The following is a 25,526-nucleotide window of genomic DNA, read 5'->3' as shown; positions in this document are numbered from 1 at the left end:
TTAGCTTTGCCGCAATTTCAGTGTTCACTGGGGATCCGATTAAGTCTAACAACTGCATGGTTATTTTTACAAGGAATACTGCAAAAAACATAGATCTTGCATACTCTTCTTTTAAAAACTCTTATAGATCTTCCAATGATCTCAAACTGTATAGCACAGCAGTCCCTCGTGATGATTTGATGTTAAGAACCAATGTTCAGTAATGGTTCGGAACTATTCATTACAAAACCTTAGGAGATGGAAAACACATTTTACTCCATTGAATTACTCCACACACTCTACACCATTGAAGAAAGAAAAATATATTAGCCAATTGTGTCAGAAGACCCAACAAATCAAGCACGCCTGAATTTGCATACATCCATTGTATTAGTGCAACCCAAGGCACTAAGTCAATCCTGTTGTCCAAGGAAAACTCTATCCCAGTGGGAAGTTGTACTTGCTCTATCCAAAGAATTGTGCCCTAATACCTAAATTCCCCACAAGTTTCAATGCTATGTTGCATCACCATACGGGTTAGTTAGCCTGACGAACAAGTCGTAGTATAGAATCTCGAACATGTAAAGCAGATCACATAATGCCCAAAAAAAAATGTAGGCCTTGCTGCTAATGGTGCTCCAATGGTATGGCATATGTACGAGTGGCCCCCACAGCCACAGCAAGGCAAAAAATGATAGGTGGTGTCTCACAGATCACTGCCAGGCTTTATGGATTCAAGTACCTGTACTGCTTCCGCCATGCTTGGCCGCTTAGATGGTGTTTGGGATGTGCAAATAAGGCCCAACTTAAGAACTTCCATAATCTCACTTTCAGATGCAGTTCGTAGGTTGGGATCAATGCAGCTGGCTCCCCGGCCTTGTTCAAGTGCGGATCGTACATACTCACACAGTACAACGTCCTCAGATTCGGTATTCTCAACAGGTCGTTTACCAGTTGCAAGCTCCAATAGAATGACACCAAAACTGTAAACATCACATTTCTCAGTGAGCCGAATACTTTGACAGGCTAGTTCTGGAGCTACATACCCCAATGCTGAATAGAATCTTCTACTAGAAACATAGGTGTCAAGCATAGGTAGCAATTTTGAAAGTCCATAGTCAGAGATATGAGGCTCAAAATCATTATCCAAAAGTACATTTGAGGACTTCAAGTTAAAGTGTACTAGCTGAGGCCTACAATCATGGTGGAGATAAGCAAGCCCCCTGGCAGTTCCTAGTGCAATTTTGAATCTTCTTCCCCAGTTCAATGGAGCCTGGCTTGGACCTCGCTCGTGTAAATGGAAAAACAGACTGCCATTAGGAATGAAGTCAGACAGGAGAAGTTGCATTGTTGACGACCAGAAATAACCTTGCATAGCCACAAGGTTACCGTGGTTCACACTTGCGAGTCGACCTATCTCTTCCTCAAATTCTTCTGAGTTCTTAATTCTTCCCAAGGTTTCTAGCTTCTTGACAGCCATAGACACCCCTACATCAAAAGTGGCTTTGTAAACTGTTCCAAGAGCACCGCCCCCAACCATGCATTCCTTGTCCAGAAGAGCCTTAGTGCCTGCCTCCCAATCTTCATATTTAGATGGCAAGGTTTTACTAAAAAGGACGAGTTTCCCAACAATGGGGTTTGAATCAGGGGAAGGAGGTGTACTCTCATAGACCAAAGCTTCTGTCCTCCTCCTCAGAGCCCTGATGTTCATGACAGTGATAATAACAACGCCTAGTGCAATGACCGCAGCAGCTACAATGGCTGCTATAGCAGACGCCCTGAGCACATGAGTCTTCGTACTGACTTGTGATGCAAGAGGACCTGAAGCTGAGCAGGAAGTAACGGAAGGCAAACCGCAGAGACCAAGATTTCCTAGGAAAGAACTCATATTGAACCTTCGCAGAGATCCATTCCGTGGTATTGGTCCAGAAAGTCTGTTGTACGATAAATTTAGAAACGTGAGAGTCTGAATATTTCCGAGCGAAGAAGGAATGCTCCCAGATAACTGGTTCACGGAAAGATCAAGATATTCCAAATTTGAAAGATTCCCAAGCTCCACAGGAATGTTGCCAGAGAGTTTGTTTCTGTGCAAATCAAGCACCTTCAAATACGTAATGTTGCTGAGAGACCCGGGAATAGTGCCGGTGAGATTATTCTGGGACAGGTACCTGTGGAGCATATGAAATGATAAAGATTTCCGCGCAAGCATCATTGAATCTAAGCTAACTCCGTAAACCGAGATATTTCACAGATGATTCGTAGCATCGTCAAGCAAAAAAAGCAAGCAACCTTCCCGCTTCAAGCTAAAGTTGTTTCTATTCACTGCTTTACGAGTCATCTAGCTTACAACAGACCAGATGTGCGACAACATACAATGTCAGGGGAAAGGGAAATCGCACACTTACATCTCCAATAGAGACTTACAGTCTGCCAAAGCCAACGGAATATTTCCTTGTAGTTCCATTTTCTGCAGGTCTAAAACAATCAGATCTTCAATCCTTCCGATATCGGAAGGGATGGAGCCTTGAACCGGATTGCTTCCCAACCTCAAAATCGACAAGCTACTTAGATTTCCAACTTCAGGAGGGATTTCACCACTTAGGTTATTAGCACTCAGGTCAACAATGCGTGCCAAAGAAAGGCTGCCAAGTTGCGTCGGAATGTGTCCTGAAAGTTGATTGCCAGAGACATTCAGAACTAAGAGTCGTGAGCACGAACCCAAAGTTTCAGGAATAGAGCCACTAAAGTTGTTAGTGGCAAGATCCAGCACCTGAATGTTAGAGCAGTTTGTTCCAGTTGGCAGAGCACTTATCTGTCCAGAGAACCCATTGTAAGAGAGATTGAGGGATAGCAAGCTCGGTTGGTACAGAATTTCGGACGATAGATCCCCAGAGAAATAATTTTCGCTAGCAATCAAAACGGAGAGGCTCCTGAGATCTGCAAACGCGAGAGGAATCTGTCCATACATCTGATTTCTGCTTACATCTATGTAACTCAAGGACGTGCAATTCGCAAGCGCGTTAGGAAGGAATCCGGCAAATCCGTTGCTGCCGAGCAACAAGTACTGGAGTGCAGAAAGGCTCCCCAATTCTGCAGGAATGGTGCCTTGCAAGCTATTGCTAGAGAAATCGACTCCGACCAGTCTAGGACAGCTTCCAAGTGAAGGAGGTATTGTTCCGTTCAGATTGTTACTAGACATCGCAACGTATCGCAGCCTTCCGCATTCTGAGAAAAGCTCCGCTGGGATTCCTCCGGACAAGAAATTCCCTGATAAATCCAGCATGCGCAAGCTTCCAAGGTGGCCAAGCTGCGTTGGGATGGAGCCTGACAGGGCATTGTTACTCACATTGAACTTCCAGAGACTCGATATCTCCGAAATCTGCGACGGAATAGAGCCTGTGAAGAAGTTCCTGGCCAGGAGGAGGACCCGGAGATGATGAAGTCTGCGCAATTCGCCGGAAATCGTGCCGGAGAGATTGAAGTTCTGGAGCAGAATTCTGCTGACATTGTTGTTCGGATCGCAGACCACTCCCGTCCATGCACAAGGATTGGCGTCGCCGCTGTTCCATGTGTTGAACACACCCAACGGATCCTGCGTGATCTGCTTTCTGAAAGCTAAAAGCGCCAGCCCTTCATCGTTCAAGGCAGACACAACTCTGCTGCAGCAAAGCCAAATGCCAAGAAGCAGCGGAAACAGGGCATCGGAAGTAGCACATCGCGGATTCCTCCTCCTCGTTGTCCTACGTCTCGTTCTGCAGGTGTTGGAGGCGCCACTCGTCATGTTCGTCGATGGCGCAAAGGGCAGAGCAGCATATCCTTCCGGTTACAGCAACTGCGACAGATCTCCGATGAAGATGCCGAGCGATGCGGGGGGGATGGGGAGGCTGCGCCAGCCCCATGAATTGCGAAAGGAAACTAGAGAGGGAAGGCCATGGCGAGGATGAATCTCGGCCCTGCAAGCGAGAAGCAAAGGCACCGATGAGAGAGACGAAGAGAGGAGTGAATGCAAGCAACGAAACTGCAGAAATTCGCAAGGGAGCAAGGCAGAGAGTGAATGCAGGCAAGGGAAGGAAAAAAATTCTTACCGGAGCATGACAGGAGGAGGAGGAGAGGGGAAGGGGTGGAGGGGATGGGGAGAAAAAGCAGGGGGTGCTGGGGATGGAGGAGGAAAGAGTTTGAGATTTGTGAGCTGTGGTGCTTGCTGGCTATGGCGGAAGCAAGCTCGAAGGTCTGGCTATGGCGGAACCACACAGGCCCCCACTTAACAAAAAAGCTTGCCAAATTTTGCAACCCCCTCTGAAGAAGATGACCCCCTTTTTCATTTTTCCCCCATTTTTCTTCCCCTTTCCCTTCTCGAAATTAATTTTCCTCCTCCTAACAATTTACATTATATCTCCCACCGCCACCTGTCGGTCTCCCCACCCCTCCCAGCCTCTCTCACTCCCCTCTCCCACCGGCTCATCCGGTCTCCCCCTGCCGTTATCAGCATTCCTCATTACGCTAATCTCTGTCATTAATTACAGATTGTTTTGGATTTGGCCGTTACACATTACAGGCTATTACAGCCTCATTACGCTAACCTCTGTCATTTAATTAAGCTCTAGATTTTTGCCTATCATCACATGCCGTATTTCACTCCAGGCCGTATTACCTTTTTTTTTTGCCTTTTTCTTTTTATCAACGGACAAAAACAATCTAAGCCAACGTTCTACTAGTGCATCACCTCCCCATCTTCTAGAGTGTGTCCAATCTCCATCTTCTACCGTGTGTCCAATCTCACAACACCTTCATCAATGCAACCTTGTCCTTTTGTACCAATATCTAGGTCCCTCCCCTAGACCCCCGAAAACATCAACCACAAGTATCTCGCCCTTATCGTGCACCCCCTTGAAAGCCGTCAATAAAGAGGAGGGTAAGGATCAAATGGCAAAAACCTGATATCAAAAAAGTAAAGAGAGCACCACCAACCAAAGAAGACAAAATGAAATAGCTTCAAGGGCTCATCATTTCAACACTTGGGTCACCCTAAATTTCCATCCACATTAGAAACCTTTCATTTTAAAAAAACCTCTACAACAAAGGGTCCTAACGTACTTGTAAGAAGAGAGTCTTTGTCTTCTTGGGGCCCTTCAATTCGTGAACTCCCCTTATGCACACAAAATGGTGCATAGGAAGTGATACATGACATGGACAGGTCTCTACTTAAGAATCACACTATATATACATCTATATCTATATATTTATATGTTTATATATGTGTGTGTGTGTGTGTGTGTGTGTGTGTGTGTGTGGGGTGTGTGTGTGTGTGTGTGTGTGTGTGTAGAGCTCTCGAGCTCTCTCTCTCTCTCTCTCTCTCTCTCTCTCTAGTAATTATAGTGTCACACCTAGCAATAAGAGAGGTAGTATGTGGCATGCAACTTGTAATGATGCTCGAGCAAAATGAAAATACCCCATGTAAAATGATCCACAAGCAACCATGTGGATAGAATCCATGTTGCAAACAAAAAACCATGTCAACCCCTTAGTCTCCGTAAGATGGTGTAATGGAAGGAGGACAAGATAAAGTTCAACAAGAATGAAGATAGATCAGTGGAAGAGTAAGACAATATAAAATCATGGCAATATCTTAGTCTCCCAAAATCATGTCAATGTCTCAGTCTCCCTATGATGTTCTAATGGAAGCAGGACAAGACAAAGGTCAACAAGAAAGAAAATCTCTAAATGCAAGACTTGCTATTTTTTATCATTTTGAAACTAGAATGTCTTCTTAAGATCATGGTGCTTCCTATTAAAACGCATAAGATTTATTAAAATTATTTGGATGTGTTCATGAACTATGCTTGTTCTGGTTTATTTAGACAGTCAAAACTTTGTGTTTCCCTTTAGTCTTTAAAGGGTAGCAAAAGACTACCTATATTGTGTTTTCCATTGTCACATTTGGGATTCAAGGTATGAATTCTTTGGCTACTCTCAACTCTCATGTACATTTTCTATCTTGCAATCACATAACCTTCATAATAAAAATCCATGTCTTAGCTTTTGATCATGTCTGTGGGCTATTATAGATCTAGTATACGATGGAAGCATCAAGATGCTTGATCAAAGTGTCAAAGGTAGTGCCAAGTGATCTTAAGCTTTATGCTTGCAACATCTTGCTTTCCATTTGAATTACTCATGAAAATGTTTACAACTACTATGCCCCACTTTACATCGCCTACTAAAGGAAAAACAATCTCATGAGAATGTGAGGGTGGTTATTTAAGGTTGTATGGGATCCCATTTTGAAGAACAATACAATAAGACAAAAACCATAAATAAGAGGAGAATTAAAACGTTTTTGCATGCAACAACCCCTTCCCCTAGCGCCCCAACATGTGTCTCTACGTGAATGTGCTTATGTATGCATGGTCCCTTATGTGAATGTTTTATGTAAGTTCTTATGCATGTTCCCATTGTGTCTTTCTTTTTCCATGCATGTTGCTCCCTTCAGCTCTCTGATCTTCAAGCTCCTTTTGCATCATTGCTAGCTCCTTGTCCGCGATGTCCCCATCACTTCTAACTTCTTCAATCCTATCTCGGAGCTCCTTGATGCACTTCTCTGCTTCTTCTCTTCTATGCCTTTCCATGTCAATCATTTTTGCAGTGGCCTCAGCTTGCTCTCGTGCTTGCAAGGCCCTCGCTTGTGCCTCCTCTACCTTGGCTTCTACACCCTCCTTGAGAATTTTCACCAATTTAAAAGACATATGGGTCTGATGTTTGTGATTTTAACATTTTCCAAATGGATGCAATGTTTATGGATCTAATGTTTACGAAATCGGTGTTGATTGGTTTATATCCATGTTTGCACTTTCATGTACTTGTACGTCTACTGAAATAGGGCTTGCCAATGTTTTCTACTCATCTACCAGCCACACCACCAAATCCCTACTCAGGCAATATTTTCATATCTACTAATTGCATTGCCAAATCCCTCCTTGAGCAATGCTTTCATTCCACCAAATCCCTGGAGCCTATGTAAAGAATAGCAATAATTCCTTTCAACTTTCTTTTGTGTGCAAAGTCCATATGTGATTGCGAGTATTCGGTCCAGCATTTTTCATGATTGTGCACTACACATCAACACATATCATTTTATTATTGGTAGATGTTCTAGTTAACACATAATTTGTGGTTTGTATTCTACATCTAGGTTTATATGGAAACCTTGAAAAGCATGCAAGGTGTCCCAAGACACAACAACAACATTCATTCCAAAAGCTCTGTCCATTGCTTGTTGATTTCTACATTGTTGGATTTGTAAAGTGGCGTTTGAATAATTGTGTGTAGCACTTGCATTAGGATAGTTGGGCTGACTTTCCGAAGCAAGTACATGCTCGTATATTGTAAATTTTTTTTAATTCCAAGTATTTCAATGATTTGTCATTAATAAATTGTGGTATGGCATAAAAAAGATGCAAATATGAGATCAAAGCTCTAGTTTCTTATGTTAAAGTGTAGGAAGAATGTGACTATCGGGATTAGTGGTTTGACATTGACTTAAGTATCCTACCTAAGATAGATGAGTTATTGCAAAAAGCATCCATTGCTAAGAAAATCCTCAAGTGAGTGAGGAGGGAAACTATTCCATATGTAAATACAAATGATATGGTGGATTTATTAAAAAACTATCCGAAATGTCACTAAGGTAAGTAGCAATACATAAGTCGGGATAAAGAGCAACCTACTAGTTAGTAAATGTAGAGGACTTAAGCAGAACATGCACACATTTCATGGCATGATTAGATGTTGTATAAAAAAGGATGTGCATAAATCATACTTCTAGGTTTGTGGAATCATGTAAGACAAAGAAGTACTTATGGAAATCTATATGTAGCACAACATGGTGCACATGAACTAAAGAACAAGGTGTGCTTAACACAAACTAATATTATTTACTACACATATATGGTCTTGAAATTTTTAATGAATCATATATTAGGTTCTACTTGTGTCTATTTAAAATGCTTCAAATAGGAAAATATTATCAGATTGCATCTTTATGGGTTACATCATACCAAGGTAGAGGTATGGAAATGGGGGAAAATACAACACTTATGATTTCAAATAATGTTAGAAACATCTTCTTTACAAATAAATTTTCACACATAACAAATCTTCACATTGATAGAATCTACTTCAAAAGGAATTCCAAGAAAGAAATAGTAAATGTTGATAATTCGAATGATAGCATAAAAGTGAGCTTTAACCCTAGTTTTCTAATGGGATAAAACAAGCACTACAAGTATGCCTACTAATGTTAAATTAGGCATTAACAAAGATAGTATAATAAGAGACAGAAGACCTAACAAAGAACCATGATTGAAGTCTATAATGCTAATAAAGTGATGATGCTATTCCTAAAACCATAAATGATTATATTACATTGTAAAGTTCCAAAAAATGTAAAGGTGTACCCATTGGTTAATCCCACATGATCATGACTTTCATGAATACAATGTTCTAAACAAACACATTATGTACACTATGTTTTCATATGATGTCAATTAATTGTTTATATTGAGCTTGAATTGTATCTCTCTATTGTGAGAAATTATGCTTGATTATAAATTCTAGACTTTGAATTATGATTTTTATAGACCTAGGAGCCATTAGCTCTTATGTATATCAAGGTTGCATATTCTATGTGTAATGTATCCCCTATCACTATCAAAGACCCACTTGATTGACAAAAAAATATCAAAATGATATTGCTTCGATGTATGTTTTTCTTGTATGCAACCTCTTGGTCTTTCTCTATCGTCAGGTGCACCAACCTTATTCTTGATATGGAATTTTATCATTGAAATTAATTGTAACATCCACTATTAATTAAACTAATCATGATCATATTTTATTAAATGTAGATGCTTCATTATAATATATCTTATTAATAACTTTAGCAACCATCATTTTCAACCCTTCCCTTTTTTAAGCATCCTTATAAGCCAACTCATGCACATGGGAAAAGAACTCGTATTGCTTGATTTGACAATAACATAATTCAATTAACTTAAGAAATCAATTATAATTTTTGAGATGTAATGGCAAGTTTCTCATTTCAAAGTTTGCGTTGTTGTATGCTTTTTATGTAACATCAATTAAAGGTGAAACAAAATAGATGTGGAGTGTAGTCTAAAGTTTTGTCTCTAAACAATTGCAGATCTTGATGAGTTATTTGAATTCTTTACTCCAATTTTTTAAATGTAAGCATATTTGTTTGAATTCTAAAACCAAGATTAGTATTTACATCCCGCAGAGTACATAAAGCCTTGATGAAGTCCTTACACATGTTTTAAGAATTCAATCTCATGATGTCAAAACGAAAACACAACTAGGCCATGTAACTCTCAGTTTTAACTTATGCACCTCAATTCTAAAGCTTATAGTGGGTCAATATGTTAAAATGCCCCTCTTATAGAAACCATTCCTTAGGAGGCATGTAATCTAGATGCATGAATCATGTTGGCTCACAAAGGCTTAGCCTCATGCTTATCTTAAGGGAGATAGCTCTCACCTACATCTATAAAGGGAGAGTAGCCTCGTGCTTTTTACCACTCATATGGGCTAAAATTCAATTGGGTCAAGACCCATTTGGATATACTTTGTGTGTGGTTGATTTCTTTTCTTATCTCCTCCTCTCTCTCCACACTTGTAGGTTGTACTCTCTAGTTTTGTGACATGGTATCAGAGCCATGTTCACTCTCTAATCTAGAGATCCTTCCCCATCTTCCTTGAGTATCATGCAGAAGTTTCCAGGTCTACTATAGCTGTCGACTATTATTAAGGAGTTATCCTTATAAGTAGACTTTGCCATATTACACAAGAGACTTCTATTCTACTATGTTGTAGGTTTCTGGGATGAGAAATTGCTCAAGGACTTCTACCACCATGTTCCAAGAGGGGGTTATATTGCTTCTATTCAAGCCTACAATCGACTGCTTTTCCATCCTACTGCTATTTTGTGGGATAGGTTCTATCATGAATTACGTTCCTTCACAAGCACTTACGTTTGAAACAACTTCAATGATTTGAGGTTGCAATGCTTTGGTTCTCAGAGCCCCTACTCATCACTCTGTGTGTTGTGGCTATAATTGTTACTAAGCAAGTGGGTTCCATCGCTTTTATTGAGACGACACCTCTTTATTCCCTCTGTAATTTTTTTGTGAGGATTTATCTTTCATCAAATCTCTAGGAAGTCTAACCCATGTGGTATTCTTTATTGCATTCCTATTTCATTCTATTAGTAGTTTGCAAGGGATCTTTTGATCGTTCATAGTAAGGATATTGGTTTGCTGAAGTTCAAGCTCTAGATGGCTACTCATGCAATTTTTTGACTTGTTGGAACTCTCCACATCTTTACTAGTGGAGATGCAAAGTGGATGCTTTCTCTTAGAAGGCTCAGAAATCCCATGCGATGGCATCTCTAGTTTCTACAAAGTTCTATCTTCAAAGTTGATGCTAAGGTTCTAGAATAATGACACGTGAGCTAAATTTCTTTTCCTAGCCCTTCTTAAATATTATCTAACATTAGTTCATAAACAACTCATGTACAAGCTCTACATGATGTTAAAGAATTGTCAACGTGTCAACAAAATTCTAGCACTTCAATCTTCTAGTTGAATGTGAAAATCTCTTTCATTCCCATTCTAAGTCCTACTTCTAGCTTTTAGTTTTCACAGAAAAAATGTTAGAAATAGTGCTTAAAAGTATTGTTGCACCATCTCCTAATAAAGGGATTATTACAGGTTCTAGAGATCATGACATTCCTTATATTGTACCTCCTTCAAAACAGCACACATGAAAGTTTAGAGCCACTGAGAGGATCTCAAGGACCAAATGAATTAACAGAAATACGAGATCGTAGATCAGAGAATCAATCTTCTCACTTAAAATGTTATTTTACTGGACGAATCCCATGAAATTTCAAATATACTTCCCACAATACTAATGCAATAGAGAGATAAGCTTAGTAGTGTGATTCTATGAAGAGCTATCTGCCATATGGTAGGGAACAAAAGACACATAGTATCTAACTTTCAGAAAACTCCTCTCTCATACCACCACATCACAACTCCAAAAGAGTAAAGGGTCCTTTCACACAATAACCATGAAGAGGCCACTCGCTGCTGTCAAACCATAAGAGAGTACTTTCTCCCACTATATTACTTACAAGTCCTAAAAAAGGCAACACATGTTCACAAAGAGATGGCAAAAGAGCACACTTTGCTACAGAATATAAAAGCTTAAAGATTTAGTTAAGGTACAAGGAGGAGGTTGAAGAGTAAAGAAATAGATGACAAGGAATACCCATTTGCAATTGTTGAAGAGGGATTAAAAACACTAAGAAAAACAAAAGCAGCAAGCCAAAACAAATGCATGCATTTGGGAACTGCCATCACACAAAAAAAGATGAGATGTGGTCTCAAAACTCATGTGAGAAAAAGACACATAGTATTCAACGTCCAGAAAACTCCTCTCTCATACCACCACATCACAACTCCAAAAGAGGAAAGGGTCCTTTCACACAATAACCATGAAGAGGCCACTCACTGTCAAACCATAAGAGAGTACTTTCTCCCACTGTATTACTTACAAGTCCTAAAAAAGGCAACACATGTTCACAAAGAGACAGCAAAAGAGCACACTTTGCTACAAAATAGAAAATCTTAAAGATTTAGTTAGGGTACAAGGAGGAGGTTGAAGAGTAAAGAAATAGATGACAAGGAATACACGTTTGCAATGTTTGAAGAGGGATTAAAAACACTAAGAAAGCCAAAAGCAGCAAGCCAAAACAAATGCATGCATTTGGGAACTGCCATCACAAAAAAAAAATGAGATGTGGTCTCAAAACTCATGAGCATTCCACATAGGGCATTAGGTCATTCAAATGACTACTAAACTTATGTCTTTAGAATATTTACCCTCACTTGAGGATTTATTCAATAACAACTCTACCAACAATTAAAAGTTGCATGCTCAAGAGACTATACTCTTGAACTTGAGCACATTGTGAAAGGGGTGCACAACAGAGAACAATTATATCTAAAGAGGTAGACATTCTCTATCTTGTTTCCTTCTTAAACAAACATAAAAAGTCTTGGGCACACAACAATGAAGGTGTTGTCCATCAAAAGGACCAGTGAGACTCTAGCAATTAATCGAGGTGATGTAACCCAATTCAAGAGGCCTATCAGAATCAACAAAAATAAGAAAAGGAGAGAAAACTTAAGCAAGAAAGTCCTTTTGATGCAAGACATTATTTTGGCACAAAACATGAGAGTTTCTCCGAACAAGAAGTACAATGAGCACATCATACACATACTTGATATACATGCTTGACACAATGCAATCCATGTTACAATTAGACCTCTAATACTATTTATCGGTCTCTTCTCCCCCCACCCCCCCTAAAATATTAGTCTAATTTCTTTTCATTTGCATCATTGTGAACTTGGAGAGAAAGAGAGAGAGGGAGAGAGAGATTGGTCAGCACTTTGTTTTGGTCTAAATGCATGGCCAAATCCCCATTTTTGGAATGGTTCATGTGTTGCAATGGCATATGGTCTTTGAAGGTTGGCCTTCCTATTTGTTGACAAGCATCAAAAGTTTTGTAGTGTTTTGTAGCAACTACATAGCTGGTGCTCTACTATAAAAAATGCAAGGTAGAAAAGGACCTCAACTACCAGAGTCAACTGAACCTATTGCAATAGCAGAGGGGCCAGACTCTAAAGAAGAGTCAAGCAATGAGGGATCTGACAGCCAATGATCTGTACATGAGGAAGAGATAGATGTGATAAATGTAGGATTTGTGAAGATGGAAGATGTCAAAAAGTTCAATACAACATAATGGCACCTATCCCCTTTTGATCGAGTGGTGCAAACAATTGTAAATGTGATAGGTAGAACCCATTGCAAATGTCAAAAGAGGTCATGTATACAAAGTCCTACAATCCTAGGAGTTAATTTGTTCTTGCTACCATGACAATACGACTACATAGAGTGTAGCCTCTGAGCTCGTTGTATATGATTGCCAATTGTGACTAGGTAATGGTAGAAGGCAATTTCAATGAATGTCAAAAATGACAGAGTGATTAACAAAATGACTCGCTGTGAATGTCAAAAATGACGAATGCAAGAACATGATGCCAACTAAGATGCCAACAACAAAGAGAAGAGTGAATGACCTAAATTAAAACTCAAGCAAGAGCACTCTAAATGATCACCAAAGGAAAGAAACCTTAACTGAGGGAAGTGAGAAGAAGCCTTGAGTGAGAAACGTGAAAAGAAGCCTTAAGGGACGATTTTCCACCACTTATGTCAAATGAAGAGAGGAAGGAGGGAGTTGCCAAGAGAGTTAAAGAATCCTACCAACAACAAAATTTGAGTGAGTTCTGGCAAGAATAAGAAAGTAGATGCTCACAACCATCACAAGGGCAAAGATTCAATCATGTAGAACAAGCCTATGGACCAGTTTGGAGCCAGTCCACTTTGGGATGCTGAGATAGCAAGAGGGCAAAAATATGAATGAAATTCCAAAAATCCACGTGACATGAGGAAGAAAATCTCCAATCTTATCTATGGAATTTTCTACAAATGGTAGTGATTCTACAGTTCCATATGAAGGAACAGTAAGTGATCTACTTTCATAGCGCTCGATCTACTTAATCTTCTTCCCTACCACTTTCACAAACTTATCCATTGAGTGGTGTGTGACTGGTACCATGATGAGCGTTTTTCCATGTGCAACATGTTAAATGTTGCAAAGTTTGTAGCATGGATCCAGTAAGGAAGATGTATTGCTAAAGCTCAATCAAATCAACCAATTAGAAACAAAAATTAATATACAACTTGTTGGTAGCACAAATGAGGGTGCTGATCAGTAAGCTTGAAAAGACACAAGACAAAATGGCAGTGCAGTCGGGTGATGAATGGCCTCCTTTGTGGCACTAAGTTGTGCAACATGGAGTTAACTTACCCAACAAGGACATGTGATGAATTGCTTAATAAACACATAGTATTTGAGAAGATGGAGCATCTGAAACCCTAGAAAGAGAAGAAAGCACTATACTAAGAAGTAGATAGTGAAGAAATAAGATGAAGATGAAGCGATGATTAAAAAATCACCAAGGTCGAGAAGGAGGAGCTAAAGAGGCTTCTAAAGGAATGGGCATCAGAGGTATCCCTAAGAAGAGTGAAGCATGGTGCCAAAAGTTGAAAGGGGATGGCCACACAATGAATGAGTGTTGGTTGGGTTAGCTGACAAAAGTGAATGAGCTCCACATGGCATTTTAAAAGGCTTCACTTAAGATAAAGAAGGACAAAGAGAAGTCTAATAACAACCAAAAAACCAAATCAGTTGAGTCAATGGTAGTAGCGAACAAATCAAATAAGGTTAGAGGCCGCCACAAAGATCAAACCGTGATCATGAGAGGCATCAAAGTTGATTGAGATCAACAAAGAACTTCCCCATGAATTCCACAAGGAATTTGAAGTACGCTTTAGGGATAACAAAGATGCATTTTCTTGGGAATACATGAATTTGAAAGGGATCCCACAAAGCTTGATTCAACATCACATCTCGTTCATTCCAGATGCAGATCCAATTGGGAGTAGTGATCCCCAACTATGCAAAGTTGGTGAAGGCAAAGATTGAATGATCCCCAACTATGCAAAGTTGGTGAAGGCAAAGATTGACCAATCGCTCAAGATAGGATTCATCTAACTAGTAGATAAAAGTGATTACTTATTTTTGGTCATCATCATATGAAAGAAGAATGGGAAATTGCAAGTCGAGGTTGACTATCAAAAGCTAAATGAGCAGACCATCAAGGACCCAATCTAGTCACTGTTCATGAAAACCATCCTAGAAAAGCTAGTGGGGCATGAGATGTATTTGTTCATGCATGGATACAATGGGTGGAATCAAATAATGTTGCCCAAGAAGACTAGGAATGTACCATGTTCTTCACTAAATGGGAGAATAAGAGTGGATAAAAAGGAGGAACTATCTATGTAGGATATCCTCGTAGCTTTTAGATTGTAATGGAATAATTATCATGACTATAATTTTTGAGTTGGCTATCTTAACCTCTCATTTGTATCATGTTATTGCATGCTTGGCTTTTACCACTTTGTCATTTGTTAATGAAAGTAGCTATAAAGGTGGAATTTATGCCCATTTGGACATAACATCTATGCAAGATAAATAATCCATGGGTCATCTTAGGGTGGTCTCAATGGGTTGCTATGCTATGTTGCTATGATTGCATGACCAATAGCATGCATTATAGATGAATAAAAATATCAATTATACTATGTGTGTGCGTGTGCGTGTACATGTGTGCACGTGTTTGTAAGCATGTACCTACATGTGTCGAGAGAGAGAGAGAGAGAGAGAGAGAGAGAGAGAGAGAGAGAGAGAGAGAGCGAGAGACAGAGATGAGCGAAGGATGGAGGGATGCCATCTCTTTGGAGAGCAAAAGGGAGAGGGAGAGGGAGAGGGGGAGAGAGAGAGAGAGAGAGAGAGAGAGAGAGAGAGAGAGAGATGAGGGAAGGATGGAGGGATGCCATCTCTTTGGAGAGCAAAATAATAATGAAGGGAAAGTGAGTGATGATTGAAGGCATATTCCTTTAGAAAAAAGGAGAAAGTGAGTGGGGATTAAAGGCATATTCCTTTTAGAAAAAGGAATCCCAAAGAATTATCCATTAATCAATGACATGGGATAATCTACAGTATCTAACCCTTGTCCTCTTTACTTCTTTAACTTTAAACAATGCGAAGGTCACTAAGAAAATGAGGATAGTGAATAAATCTTCTCATAAGTTAACTAAGAATGCCTCCTTTGTCATACTATATAATCTCCCAATAAGTCATTTGCTAGATCAGTGTACTGCCTTTACTAGGCATGCCATCATTGACAAGGCATACCTTGTTTTGGGAGGGGGAAATCTTTTGGCGAGCTTTTTAATGTGAGCTTTTTTACCATTTCCTTTGTTTTTGCGAGCTTTTTTTAGAAATCCATACATGTTTTTGTTATAAGAAAGATGGGGAGGTTAGAAAGAGGGGGAGAGAATATAGAATATGTTCATTTTCATAGCATGTGGGAGGGGTGGAAGAGTGTATACTATGCACAAGGGGGGGGCGGATATGAGTGGTAGTAGGAGGCAAAAAATTATGGAAGATTTGTCCATATTCAAAGTAGAAGGGAGGAACTATGGGGGATATGTACATTTTAAAAGTGTATAATTTGAAACTTTTGACCTCATATTTGGATTCCTCGTCGAATTCCGGTCATTTTGAGTACCAACATGACCATATTCCGATAAAAATTGAAAAAATGGTGTTTTTGTCATTTTGGCCTGTTTTGGGCCTATTTTGAGTCTGCGCTAGACTCAAAATAGGCCCAAAACAGGCCAAAATGACAAAAACACCATTTTTTCAATTTTCTAGCCGCAGACTCAAAATAGGCCCAAAACAGGCCAAAATGACAAAAACACCATTTTTTCAATTTTTATCAGAATATGGTCATGTTGGTACTCAAAATGACCGGAATTCGACGAGGAATCCAAATATGAGGTCAAATCTGTCAAATTATACACTTTGAAAATAAACAAATTTCCCACATGCTCTCCCTTCCCCTTTACATTTAGTAGATGAACATAACTTTCACATTCGTCATCCTCTCTCTCCTCCTTGCACTCCTCTTTGCATACCTTATAAGTTCCCCCTTTACGTTCTCCACTATGATAATGAATATATGTTCCAACTCCCCTCCCCTCCCTTCTCCATGCCACCTTACCCATGCGCTCGTCCCTCCCCCTTTCCTTTATCTCCCCTTCCCCCCCCTCTCTCCTCTTAACTGCAACCACAACCCAAACTTTCAACCCACCCCACTCCATGAACCCTCCCCCCCCTCTCTCTCTCTCTCAGGTGAATGAAAAGCTCGCAATATTCATGAAAATTGAAAAAAAGCTCATGACAAAAAGCTCACCAAAAAATCACACCCGTTTTGGGAAGGATTAAAAGGTATTGAGTTTACCACATGTGTTCTTACAAGCTGTGCTTGTACCCATTGTTTTTAGGAGAATATTTTTTTAGCGCAAGGTCTTGTATGTCCCTACTAGTATGCTTGCTAGGCTCAATGGTCACAAGATCCCCTAAAGAATCTAAATGCTCCTTAGAATCACTGCCTTTGTTTTGAAAATGTGTATGTGGGGGGGCAGATTAAGCTTTGAAAATGAGTGCATATTTCCCTGCACTTGAATTTATAATGAAAGTTTTTAATGAAGGGAGTTCATACTCCGAACAAAAATGAGTGCATCTTTCATTGCAAGGGATCTCCTTGAATTTATAATGAAAGTTTTTAATGAAGGGAGCTCATATTGAATAATAGCCTTGCCACAAGCTTTAGTAAATCCACAAATGATCTAGATAACTAATATACCATGGTGAGACTCACCCCACTAATTTATTGTGGGAAGACCCACTCAACTTAGAGTGACAAAACAGTCTTCAGCACTTTCTATATATAAGTTAGCATAGCAAGAACAACCTCTTCAAGGCATAGGGGCCACAAGAGGAACAAAGTGAGAGAGGCTTGGCTTGAATGGGGTGAGCATACATTGAGGAACAAAGATTGCTGCCTTGGCCCACCAAGCATGACTTTGCATTTGATATGTGGCATACTAGTCAACAATGATAACTTGACAAACCATTGTCTAGGCTTTACCTCATGGCCTAGTAATGTAAAATAATGACCATAATCCATTATCAGCGGTCCCAATGTAGGCACGACCACACGTAGGGCATGCCACCTACATGCAATATGGGGTAAGTAATTTGATGGGGTCTTTTGTCATTATCTCAATGGAGGCCATGGGTACTGATATTGCTACTTTTGCCTATTGCCTTGAAGTGTGTTAAAGGTTTTTACCAGAGCATCACACATGCATGATGGGGTTGCCATTCCCTCACCTTAAGGACATGGAGGAGGATGATGACAATCACAACATCTTACTAATTACTAAGAATAGCCACCATCTTAGATTAGCTTACATTGTTGAGCCAAGATTTAACCACATGGTTGACCTCTACCATTTTGGTTGCACATACTATACACAATATATCCACTCTTAATGACTGCATCTAATGTTCAGTAGAAATTCAGTCAGTGTTTGCTCTTTGTAGTTCTGGAGAGGTAATCCATCTACCTCTATGCAAGCACATACTAATGCTTAGAAGCGCTCTTGAACAATTACGAATCTAGCGATCTGTATAGAATGCATTGTAAGACAGAGTTTGAAGTCTTTTTACAATGGACATTGCAAGAGGAACAGGCTCAAATTTAGAGCCTTGCACAAATGAGAGGGAGTAAAATTCCTGTAAAATGTTGGCTTGAAGTCTTGATGCTAAGGGTGGGCTTGAGGTTGGGATAGATGTCCCCCCCCCCCCCCTCACCTACATCGGCCAACTATGAGTGACATGTCGCTTGTGGCCTACGTTGACATGCAACAAGTTTCGTTTCTCGAGAATTGTACATGGGTAGCTGCTCATAGGTGGCAAATTTCCTTCCTCGAGAATCGTACGTGGCAGTTGCTCACAGGTGGCAAGTTTCGTTCCTCAAGGGAATTGAGTGTGGGTAGTTGCTGAGGTGGGCGAGCACCCAAATCGATTGAGTGCCCAAACTGCCTTAGATGCCTAAGGTTGTGTGGGTTTGAGGGATTGGTGTCAACTACGAGGGACACGCCACTTGTGGTCGACTCTGACAAGCCTAAGCTTTCCTTATCGAACGTGGGCAGTAGTTGATCACGTGGGTAGTGCCCAAACTGCGTGGCTTGCTGATGCTCCGCTAAGGTTGGGTCATGGCCCTTTTCCATGTAGGCCGAGAGTGATGGAGCTGTGGGAACCCACCAGAGAGGGGTGGCAAAAATGAATTAGGCAAGATCGAGGAGTCCAACATTTACACCGCACGTGTGAACCGGGGGAGGTGGCCGTGGGTGCGAGCACTGAGGCAGTCCATAGGGTATGTTCACGCGAGACGGGCGGTTTGCAAACCATTTGTTTGCTGTCCGGGTTGACCTACAATCGGTGTTTGTTTGTGCTGGCCGCTACTCGAGGGCAGGGGCGCAAGGGGTCATGCATGAGCGAGGTAGGAAGTTGGGTTAAAGTGTTGTGGGTTCCATCAACCATGGATGGAGAACTATGTTGACTTGAGCCATTGTGTGATGAGAGGCAAACCTACATGCTTGCTCTCTTTTATAGATTGATTGGTCTTTGTCATTCTCAACGACATCAACAAAGAAGCAGAAGAAGAATAAGAGAAGAGAGCACAGAACAGAGGAACAGAGGATTTCCGATCTCTCTCTCTCCCTCCCTCCCTCCCTCCCTCCCTCCATCGCCATGTCCACTCCCTCCCGCAAACGCCTCATGCGTGACTTCAAGCGCTTGCAGCATGACCCCCCCGCCGGTATCAGTGGTGCCCCTCAGGATAACAACATCATGCTCTGGAATGCCGTCATCTTCGGGTAGGTTTCCCCCTCCTCCCCCCCCACACAAATTTCCTCTTTTCTCATGTCGTTTTGCTCGTTCCGTGTGTCCCTTCGTCCATCTGGCAAGATCTCGCTTTTTTGCAACCGATTGGCCTTCCCCGGACTTGCGCACTCCAAGGATGCCTTCTTTTGCCCCATAGTACTGTAAACAATGCCTCCGTACAACTTTCTCTGCTTCATATCTGCGTCCTTAGAAACTGCACGCTTTGAATTTGGAGGCTTTCGAGAGATTACTCACCTTCTCCTGAACGGAAATTTGTGCAGACCGGACGACACTCCTTGGGATGGAGGTACGTCCTCTTAGTTTAGATGGGTTTCTTTTCTGTTGCATATTCGACTTCTTAAATCGTAGTGACAACGAATGTTTCCTTTGCCAGGCACGTTCAAGTTGACTTTGCAGTTCACAGAAGATTACCCCAACAAGCCACCGACAGTGCGGTTCGTGTCCAAGATGTTCCATCCCAATAGTGAGCTTTCTATCTCATGTAGAAACATTGAATAATCTTAATGGTTCGGAACATGTCTTTATGGCATTGTAATGGTTTGTGTGTGAAAATCACAAAACATTTGACCGGACCAAACGCCACTTTCCGTCAATGAGATTGCCGTCAGATGTTTGCGCAATCGAGGTTAGAGCAATGTGTAGTTTAGTGTCGATTATCATGATAATCTTTAAATGCCTCTGTAGTGATGAGAACAGAACCGTAGCGCTGCTTAATCCAGTACTCTTCTTTCATATTCTTTATTTTGTTTTGTGCCCTTTTCATACCCCCCCCCCCACTTTGTCTCTCTCTTTGAATATTCTCCTTAGTCTTTGTGTGCGTGGAGCTGTTTTTTTGGTCTAATCTTTGCTTTTCAAAAGAACTAATAACTATTTATTTACAAGGTAGGGTGTATTTTAATTTCATGCAGGTATTCATAGAAATCGTGCACCTGTTATTTTCTTTCTGATGTTTGTTCTTTGAAAAGAACCATTCGTAAGATTATCTGAATTTTAGTTTCATGCAGGTATTTGTAGAAATGCATGTAGTTTACAGCAACCTTAAGGTTTAGTGATTAACACTATGTCTGACCGTTGACAGGACTCCTTATCTGAAGAGTAGCGTTTTATATATGATGTGTGGCCCAATTATGCAAGGCGGACTCTTGGTTGCATGATCTACAATAGCATTTTTGTTTTGTCAACTGTTTTGCAGTCCCAACAATGTGTGATTTCCTTCTGGATATTTTGGTTGAAAGTGGCTTTGTGGATTTTGCAGTTTATGCTGACGGCAGCATTTGTTTGGACATTCTGCAAAATCAGTGGAGTCCTATATATGATGTTGCCGCGATCCTAACCTCTATTCAGGTATTATTTCCAAAGTAATGATGATTGATATTTTATTTTGTTGATTTCAGAAACAGTGGAGTCTATTTGCTCTAGAACATTGTAGAGTTCAGGTCAACACCATCCCTGCCCCCCTGGCCCCCCCAACCCCCCGCCCCCCCCTCCCTTCTCTCTCTCTCTCTCTCTCTCTCTCTCTCTCTCTCTCTCTCTCTCCACACACACACATACACTCCAGTCTCCATGACTCTTAATGGGACAAGCATGAAATAGGCAACTGGGAAATCATGAGGAAAAATGGTTCACAGGAAAAGCCTTTGGTCAAACCTTTTGTGGATGTTACTACCTTGAAGTATGCCATGATGCTATTGTATTTGTTGAGACTGGTAAGAGAGATGAAAATGAATCATGAATGTGCATGGTAATTCTCTCACCACTCACTTTAGGCTAGTGTGCAATACTCGGTGGCTTTCTACGCAAAGGAATGGCAGAAAAAGAGCCTGGAAACAGGAAAGAGAGATACAGTAGTCATAAGATTTGGACTTGAGAAAAGCTCACGTGAGCTAGAGGCAAATAGGAGAGAAATGCGGGAGCTTCAGAGTGAATTTTTAAGAAAGCTGGCTGTTAAGCTGAAATGAATGATTGGGGATGTGAAACATTGACGTTCATAATAATTATCGTTCAATAGGTCTGGAGGAACGTGATTAGCATTCTAATGGAATAGTTCCAAACCTTGTGAATTGTGGCCTGCCGATAGTGTTAAGTCCTTCCTATTTCTAGTACCCTTGACTGTTGGAGTTCTGACGGAAACTCAGGAAGAAGGGCTATCTTATGGTCTACACTCTGCTCCCATTCAAAATTCCCCCCTTTCTCTCCCTCAACCCTATCCCTCGTATTTCTACATAAGCATGGCATTGCTTTTGTTTTTTTCCTTCAACATCCTCTCCATGAACTGCCCCTTGTTTGTTCAGCTTAGGGAAATGTCAAGTCCTAGCCACATAGAAACAAGTATATAAAATTGTCAATTTCTGCTGGTATTGTGATAATTCTTTCTATCTTAAATGGTGCGTTGCCCTATCAGCTAGATTTAGATTTAGATGCTTGTTGGGGAGAGACTAAAATGAAAACGTTTAGACTTCACAAGCAGCTGTAGCTTGAATGAAGAGATTTTGGACTACCTTTTGATTAGCCTTCTCCTTTAGTGCTAGCCTTCGTCATGGCTGAGTTTGCCCTTTACCTCCGGAGTGCCGACAGAAACTCAGTACGAAGACTTTGTATAAATGGATGCTCAAGTATGTGTGGGTGTGTGGATTTGTATGTGTGAGAGCATATTTTTATACTATGGTCTACACCCACTGTTGGGCGCTGATGACGTCAGTGGGGATGTCATAGTAGCTAGTCCCTGCTATGCATGATGGAGTTTATGGTTTTCAACCTTGTGAGTGACTATCATGAGATTGAAACTGCACTATGTTGTGTTTTTAGAGGATGAGTTTGGGAATGTCCCTGGATTCATCTAGGTATATAATTTCTAGCAAGGGAATGCAAAAAGGGATACAGCATTAAGAAAGCAAAGAATTCAAGATGTTCCCTCTAGAATGATCTTTCTTTTCATTGAGCTAATTATTGAATTAGTAGGATGGTAAAGTTACCATATGGATACGAGTATTTTGGTTTAGGGAACCAAACTCCTTTCTACAGTTTACTGAATACATAACCTATCTTAATCCCATGGTCACAAAATGCTAGCCATTCTTAGCACCTGTCTAGGATCTTTGTTGAGAACCAACCCAAGCCTATCGGTAATTCTAAACTGTCACCTCATGAGGCAGTTCCAGGAATTAAAGTTTTAATTTGTTAATTTCAGGAGTGAAATTATTTGTCATCATAAATCAAGGAAAAAAGAAAAGATAGGCAATTTTTAGATCAACACAGAGAGAAAGAACAAGATGGGGGACTCTTTTAAATATATGTAACGCTGAGACTCAGATAATTGCCTTTATTAGACAAAAACTACTTCAGTTGGTAATGCCTACTTACATAAACTGGAGGAAAACAGGAGACAATGCTCAAACGAAATTATTAACTCATAGACATAGGTAGACAATGGTTACCTTTGTAACTTGGGTTTCCCATCCTGTCAAGGAAATCAACAACCTTCCAAGGAACACTTACGTCTTGATTATGAGGTCATTGAAGTGGGCCTACTTCAACAGTCTAGCTTTAACTAACCTAGCCAGTGATCTAGGTTTATGTTCACAGAAGTATGGCTTTAAACAGGTTGCATGCTTCTGATTTGTGGAAACTACATCCATGGCCTGTAGAAATGGTGCATCCTTTAGTGCTAGCCTTCGTCATGGCTGAGTTTGCCCTCTTATATGCAGCAATGACAAAACGAATCCTTCATCGTTTTCCCATCGAGCATATAGAAGGAGAAATTGCAAACTTGGAAGATATTTTCAAAGCAGCTAGGCCTGGTTAACTATTTTTGGATGAAAACTTTACATACTTCTGTCCTAGAGGTTTTAATCTAGAAGGAAAGTTGGCTCATCACAAGAGTAAAAAGGCTAGTCGAAGGAATTCTATGGTTTGGAGAACTCATCCAAAGCCAAGAACTTTCCTCTTATTGTTGTAATCCAAATGAAGTGTGTTGTTTGAGCTTGGAATTTTGGGAGATTGTAATGACTGCATGTGAGTAGTTTTGTTTTTTAATACTAACCTTTATGATGGAAGGATATAAACTCAGCATTGTATACTCTACGGTTGATGACATGCATGGTGAGATTCTTTGTCGTGAAACTTTGGAGTCTCAGAGTGAAGTTAACACCACTGAAGGTGAAGTCCAGACTGAGCTTGCTTTGCGTGTTTATGATGGAGTCTCATGATAGTCCAAAATGGGAAATGGGCATGCTTTTTGTGTTTATGATGCCTTGTTTGCCAATGAACCATGGGTAATCATGGTATGTGTGATTGAAAGGTATACTCTTTGTGACCACCTTCTGTAAAGTCATTTGACAGATTATTGGTATGTTTTGCAGTCGCTATTGTGTGACCCAAATCCCAATTCACCAGCAAACTCAGAAGCCGCTCGCATGTACAGTGAAAATCGTCGTGAGTACAACAGGCGAGTCCGAGAAACAGTTGAGCAGAGTTGGACGGCAGAATGATCGAAAAGATACTTTCTTGTATGAAAGCTGCAGTGCAGCTGCTATTGAGGGCTTTTTTTGGGGGATTGGACCTCTGAAAAAATCAGGAGCATAGGCCCCCTGTGTCTGTGTGGCTTAGGTGTTGAACTTTTAAGTGAACTATCATTGGTGGTAATCTTCTGGAGGCAACTTTGTTTGCCAAGTGTGTATATTTGGTTGTATTTGGGACTTCATTGCAAGCGTTGTTAATCCTTTTATTGTTTATCTTGCATGTTTGACTAAATGAATTATCGTTGGTATAAGTGGGTCAGCAAAATATAACACACTCGCAGACTTTTTCTTTTGAAAGCCATCCTGGTTTAGTGAGAAAATCTCTCTCTCTCTCTCTCTCTCTCTCTCTCTCTCTCTTCCTTTGTTGAGTGTTTGATGGAGATGGTGGTGATACCTTCATTCTGGAACCCAGGAGAGCAGCCTATGCTTAGATAATGGCATCATAGGAATGGTTTTAAATCACTTGTTCCTCTGCCAATGTTCACGTCTTGTTGGGTGCCATCTCTCGCTCTCTCTCTCTCTCTCTCTCTCTCTCTTCCTCTGTTCTCTCCTAATTGTTACAGATTCTGAAACCCTCAGTTTTGGCTATGTTCTTCAAAGCTGTGCAGTCAAGGATTACAGACTCCCTGGTGCTTAGGTACTGTCACTTAGGAGGATAGCTGAGAGACAGAGTGGTGGTGATTCAAACCAGTTTTATCATTTACACTGTTTGTTATGTTGAGATGCCATCCATATTTGCTGTATAAATACTGAGGATGTTATATTCAATACAAGTTGGGGCAAAAGAAGAAACTAAAGTTCCTCTGGTGCTTGTTTAGATGTAAGAAATGCTCCATGCCTTGGTATTGATTATAAAGGGAGCTGAGTTGTCGAGGGAGGGTGTATTAAGAACAGGAGGGGGGATCACAGCAAAACAAGGTGTATGCGAAATCAAATTACAGAGCAGGCCCAAGGAAGTCACGAGCTCTCATAGAACTCAAGCACAATATACATGTCCATTACCTAGAGAGGCCAGCAGCAGTTTATCATCAGGCATGCAAGATTTCTTCTATAAAACAGCATAGGATAATCCGTCCGGCACCTGCATCTTAATGTCGAGCTGTACTATAGTAAAAGATTCTTTGGACTTGTAAGCACTCACTGAATGAAAATAATACGAGAGCATGAATGCTTATGGGCATTGCCTTGAGGTTTATTTGGAGTGGGAATTTGAGAGAGCTATCTAAAAAAATACATACAAATTATCACTTCATTTGTGTGTGTGTGTGTTTGGGGGGAGGGGGGGGGATGAGAGCAAGAGCTTCATGAACTTGGAAAAACTAGGCTTTTATGAAACAGAGGCATAAGAGACTGAAAATCAATGTTATTTTACAAATTTTATGTTCTTGTCTTAATGATTTTGAATTATAATATTGTTGCAATTTTCAGGCTGCCTTTGA

The 25,526-nt window shown here is 40.5% G+C and overlaps 2 protein-coding genes across 2 annotated transcripts; one reads left to right on the top strand and one right to left on the bottom strand.

The window, feature by feature from the left end:
* Positions 1-277: 277 nt before the first annotated feature.
* Positions 278-4,260, bottom strand: LOC147884764 (Leucine-rich repeat protein kinase family protein). Its single transcript, XM_087397383.1, has 3 exons — positions 4,065-4,260; positions 2,385-3,932; positions 278-2,147 (listed from the first exon to the last, which is right to left on the bottom strand). Exons 2-3 carry the CDS (start codon positions 3,758-3,760, stop codon positions 686-688), a joined length of 2,838 nt encoding a protein of 945 aa, XP_087253509.1. The 5' UTR covers positions 3,761-3,932; positions 4,065-4,260; the 3' UTR covers positions 278-685.
* A 15,012-nt stretch (positions 4,261-19,272) lies between these two features.
* On the top strand, positions 19,273-24,300 carry LOC147884763 (ubiquitin-conjugating enzyme E2 2-like). Its single transcript, XM_087397370.1, has 5 exons — positions 19,273-19,542; positions 19,831-19,856; positions 19,944-20,033; positions 20,826-20,914; positions 23,929-24,300. The coding sequence occupies exons 1-5, from the start codon at positions 19,418-19,420 to the stop codon at positions 24,055-24,057; spliced, it is 459 nt and encodes a 152-aa protein (XP_087253496.1). The 5' UTR covers positions 19,273-19,417; the 3' UTR covers positions 24,058-24,300.
* The last annotated feature ends 1,226 nt before the right edge of the window (positions 24,301-25,526 follow it).

The sequence above is a fragment of the Dipteris shenzhenensis genome, chromosome 26 (genome assembly GCF_047967505.1).
Source record: "Dipteris shenzhenensis isolate YYH24624 ecotype China chromosome 26, Dip_SZ_1.0, whole genome shotgun sequence".
NCBI classification, from domain to species: domain Eukaryota; kingdom Viridiplantae; phylum Streptophyta; class Polypodiopsida; order Gleicheniales; family Dipteridaceae; genus Dipteris; species Dipteris shenzhenensis.
The sequence above is the reverse complement of the archived record's forward strand: the minus strand, read 5'-3'. Positions and strand labels throughout refer to the sequence as shown.

Bases quoted from the DNA above. Each gene is read 5' to 3' on its own strand.
- LOC147884763 (XM_087397370.1), top strand. From the start codon at position 19,418: ATGTCCACTCCCTCCCGCAAACGCCTCATGCGTGACTTCAAGCGCTTG. The intron at 19,543-19,830 runs GTAGGTTTCCCC...AAATTTGTGCAG, and splicing joins TGGAATGCCGTCATCTTCGG to ACCGGACGACACTCCTTGGG. The intron at 20,915-23,928 runs GTATTATTTCCA...TATGTTTTGCAG, and splicing joins CGATCCTAACCTCTATTCAG to TCGCTATTGTGTGACCCAAA.
- LOC147884764 (XM_087397383.1), bottom strand. From the start codon at position 3,760: ATGACGAGTGGCGCCTCCAACACCTGCAGAACGAGACGTAGGACAACG. The intron at 2,148-2,384 runs GTAAGTGTGCGA...TATGCTCCACAG, and splicing joins TGTAAGTCTCTATTGGAGAT to GTACCTGTCCCAGAATAATC.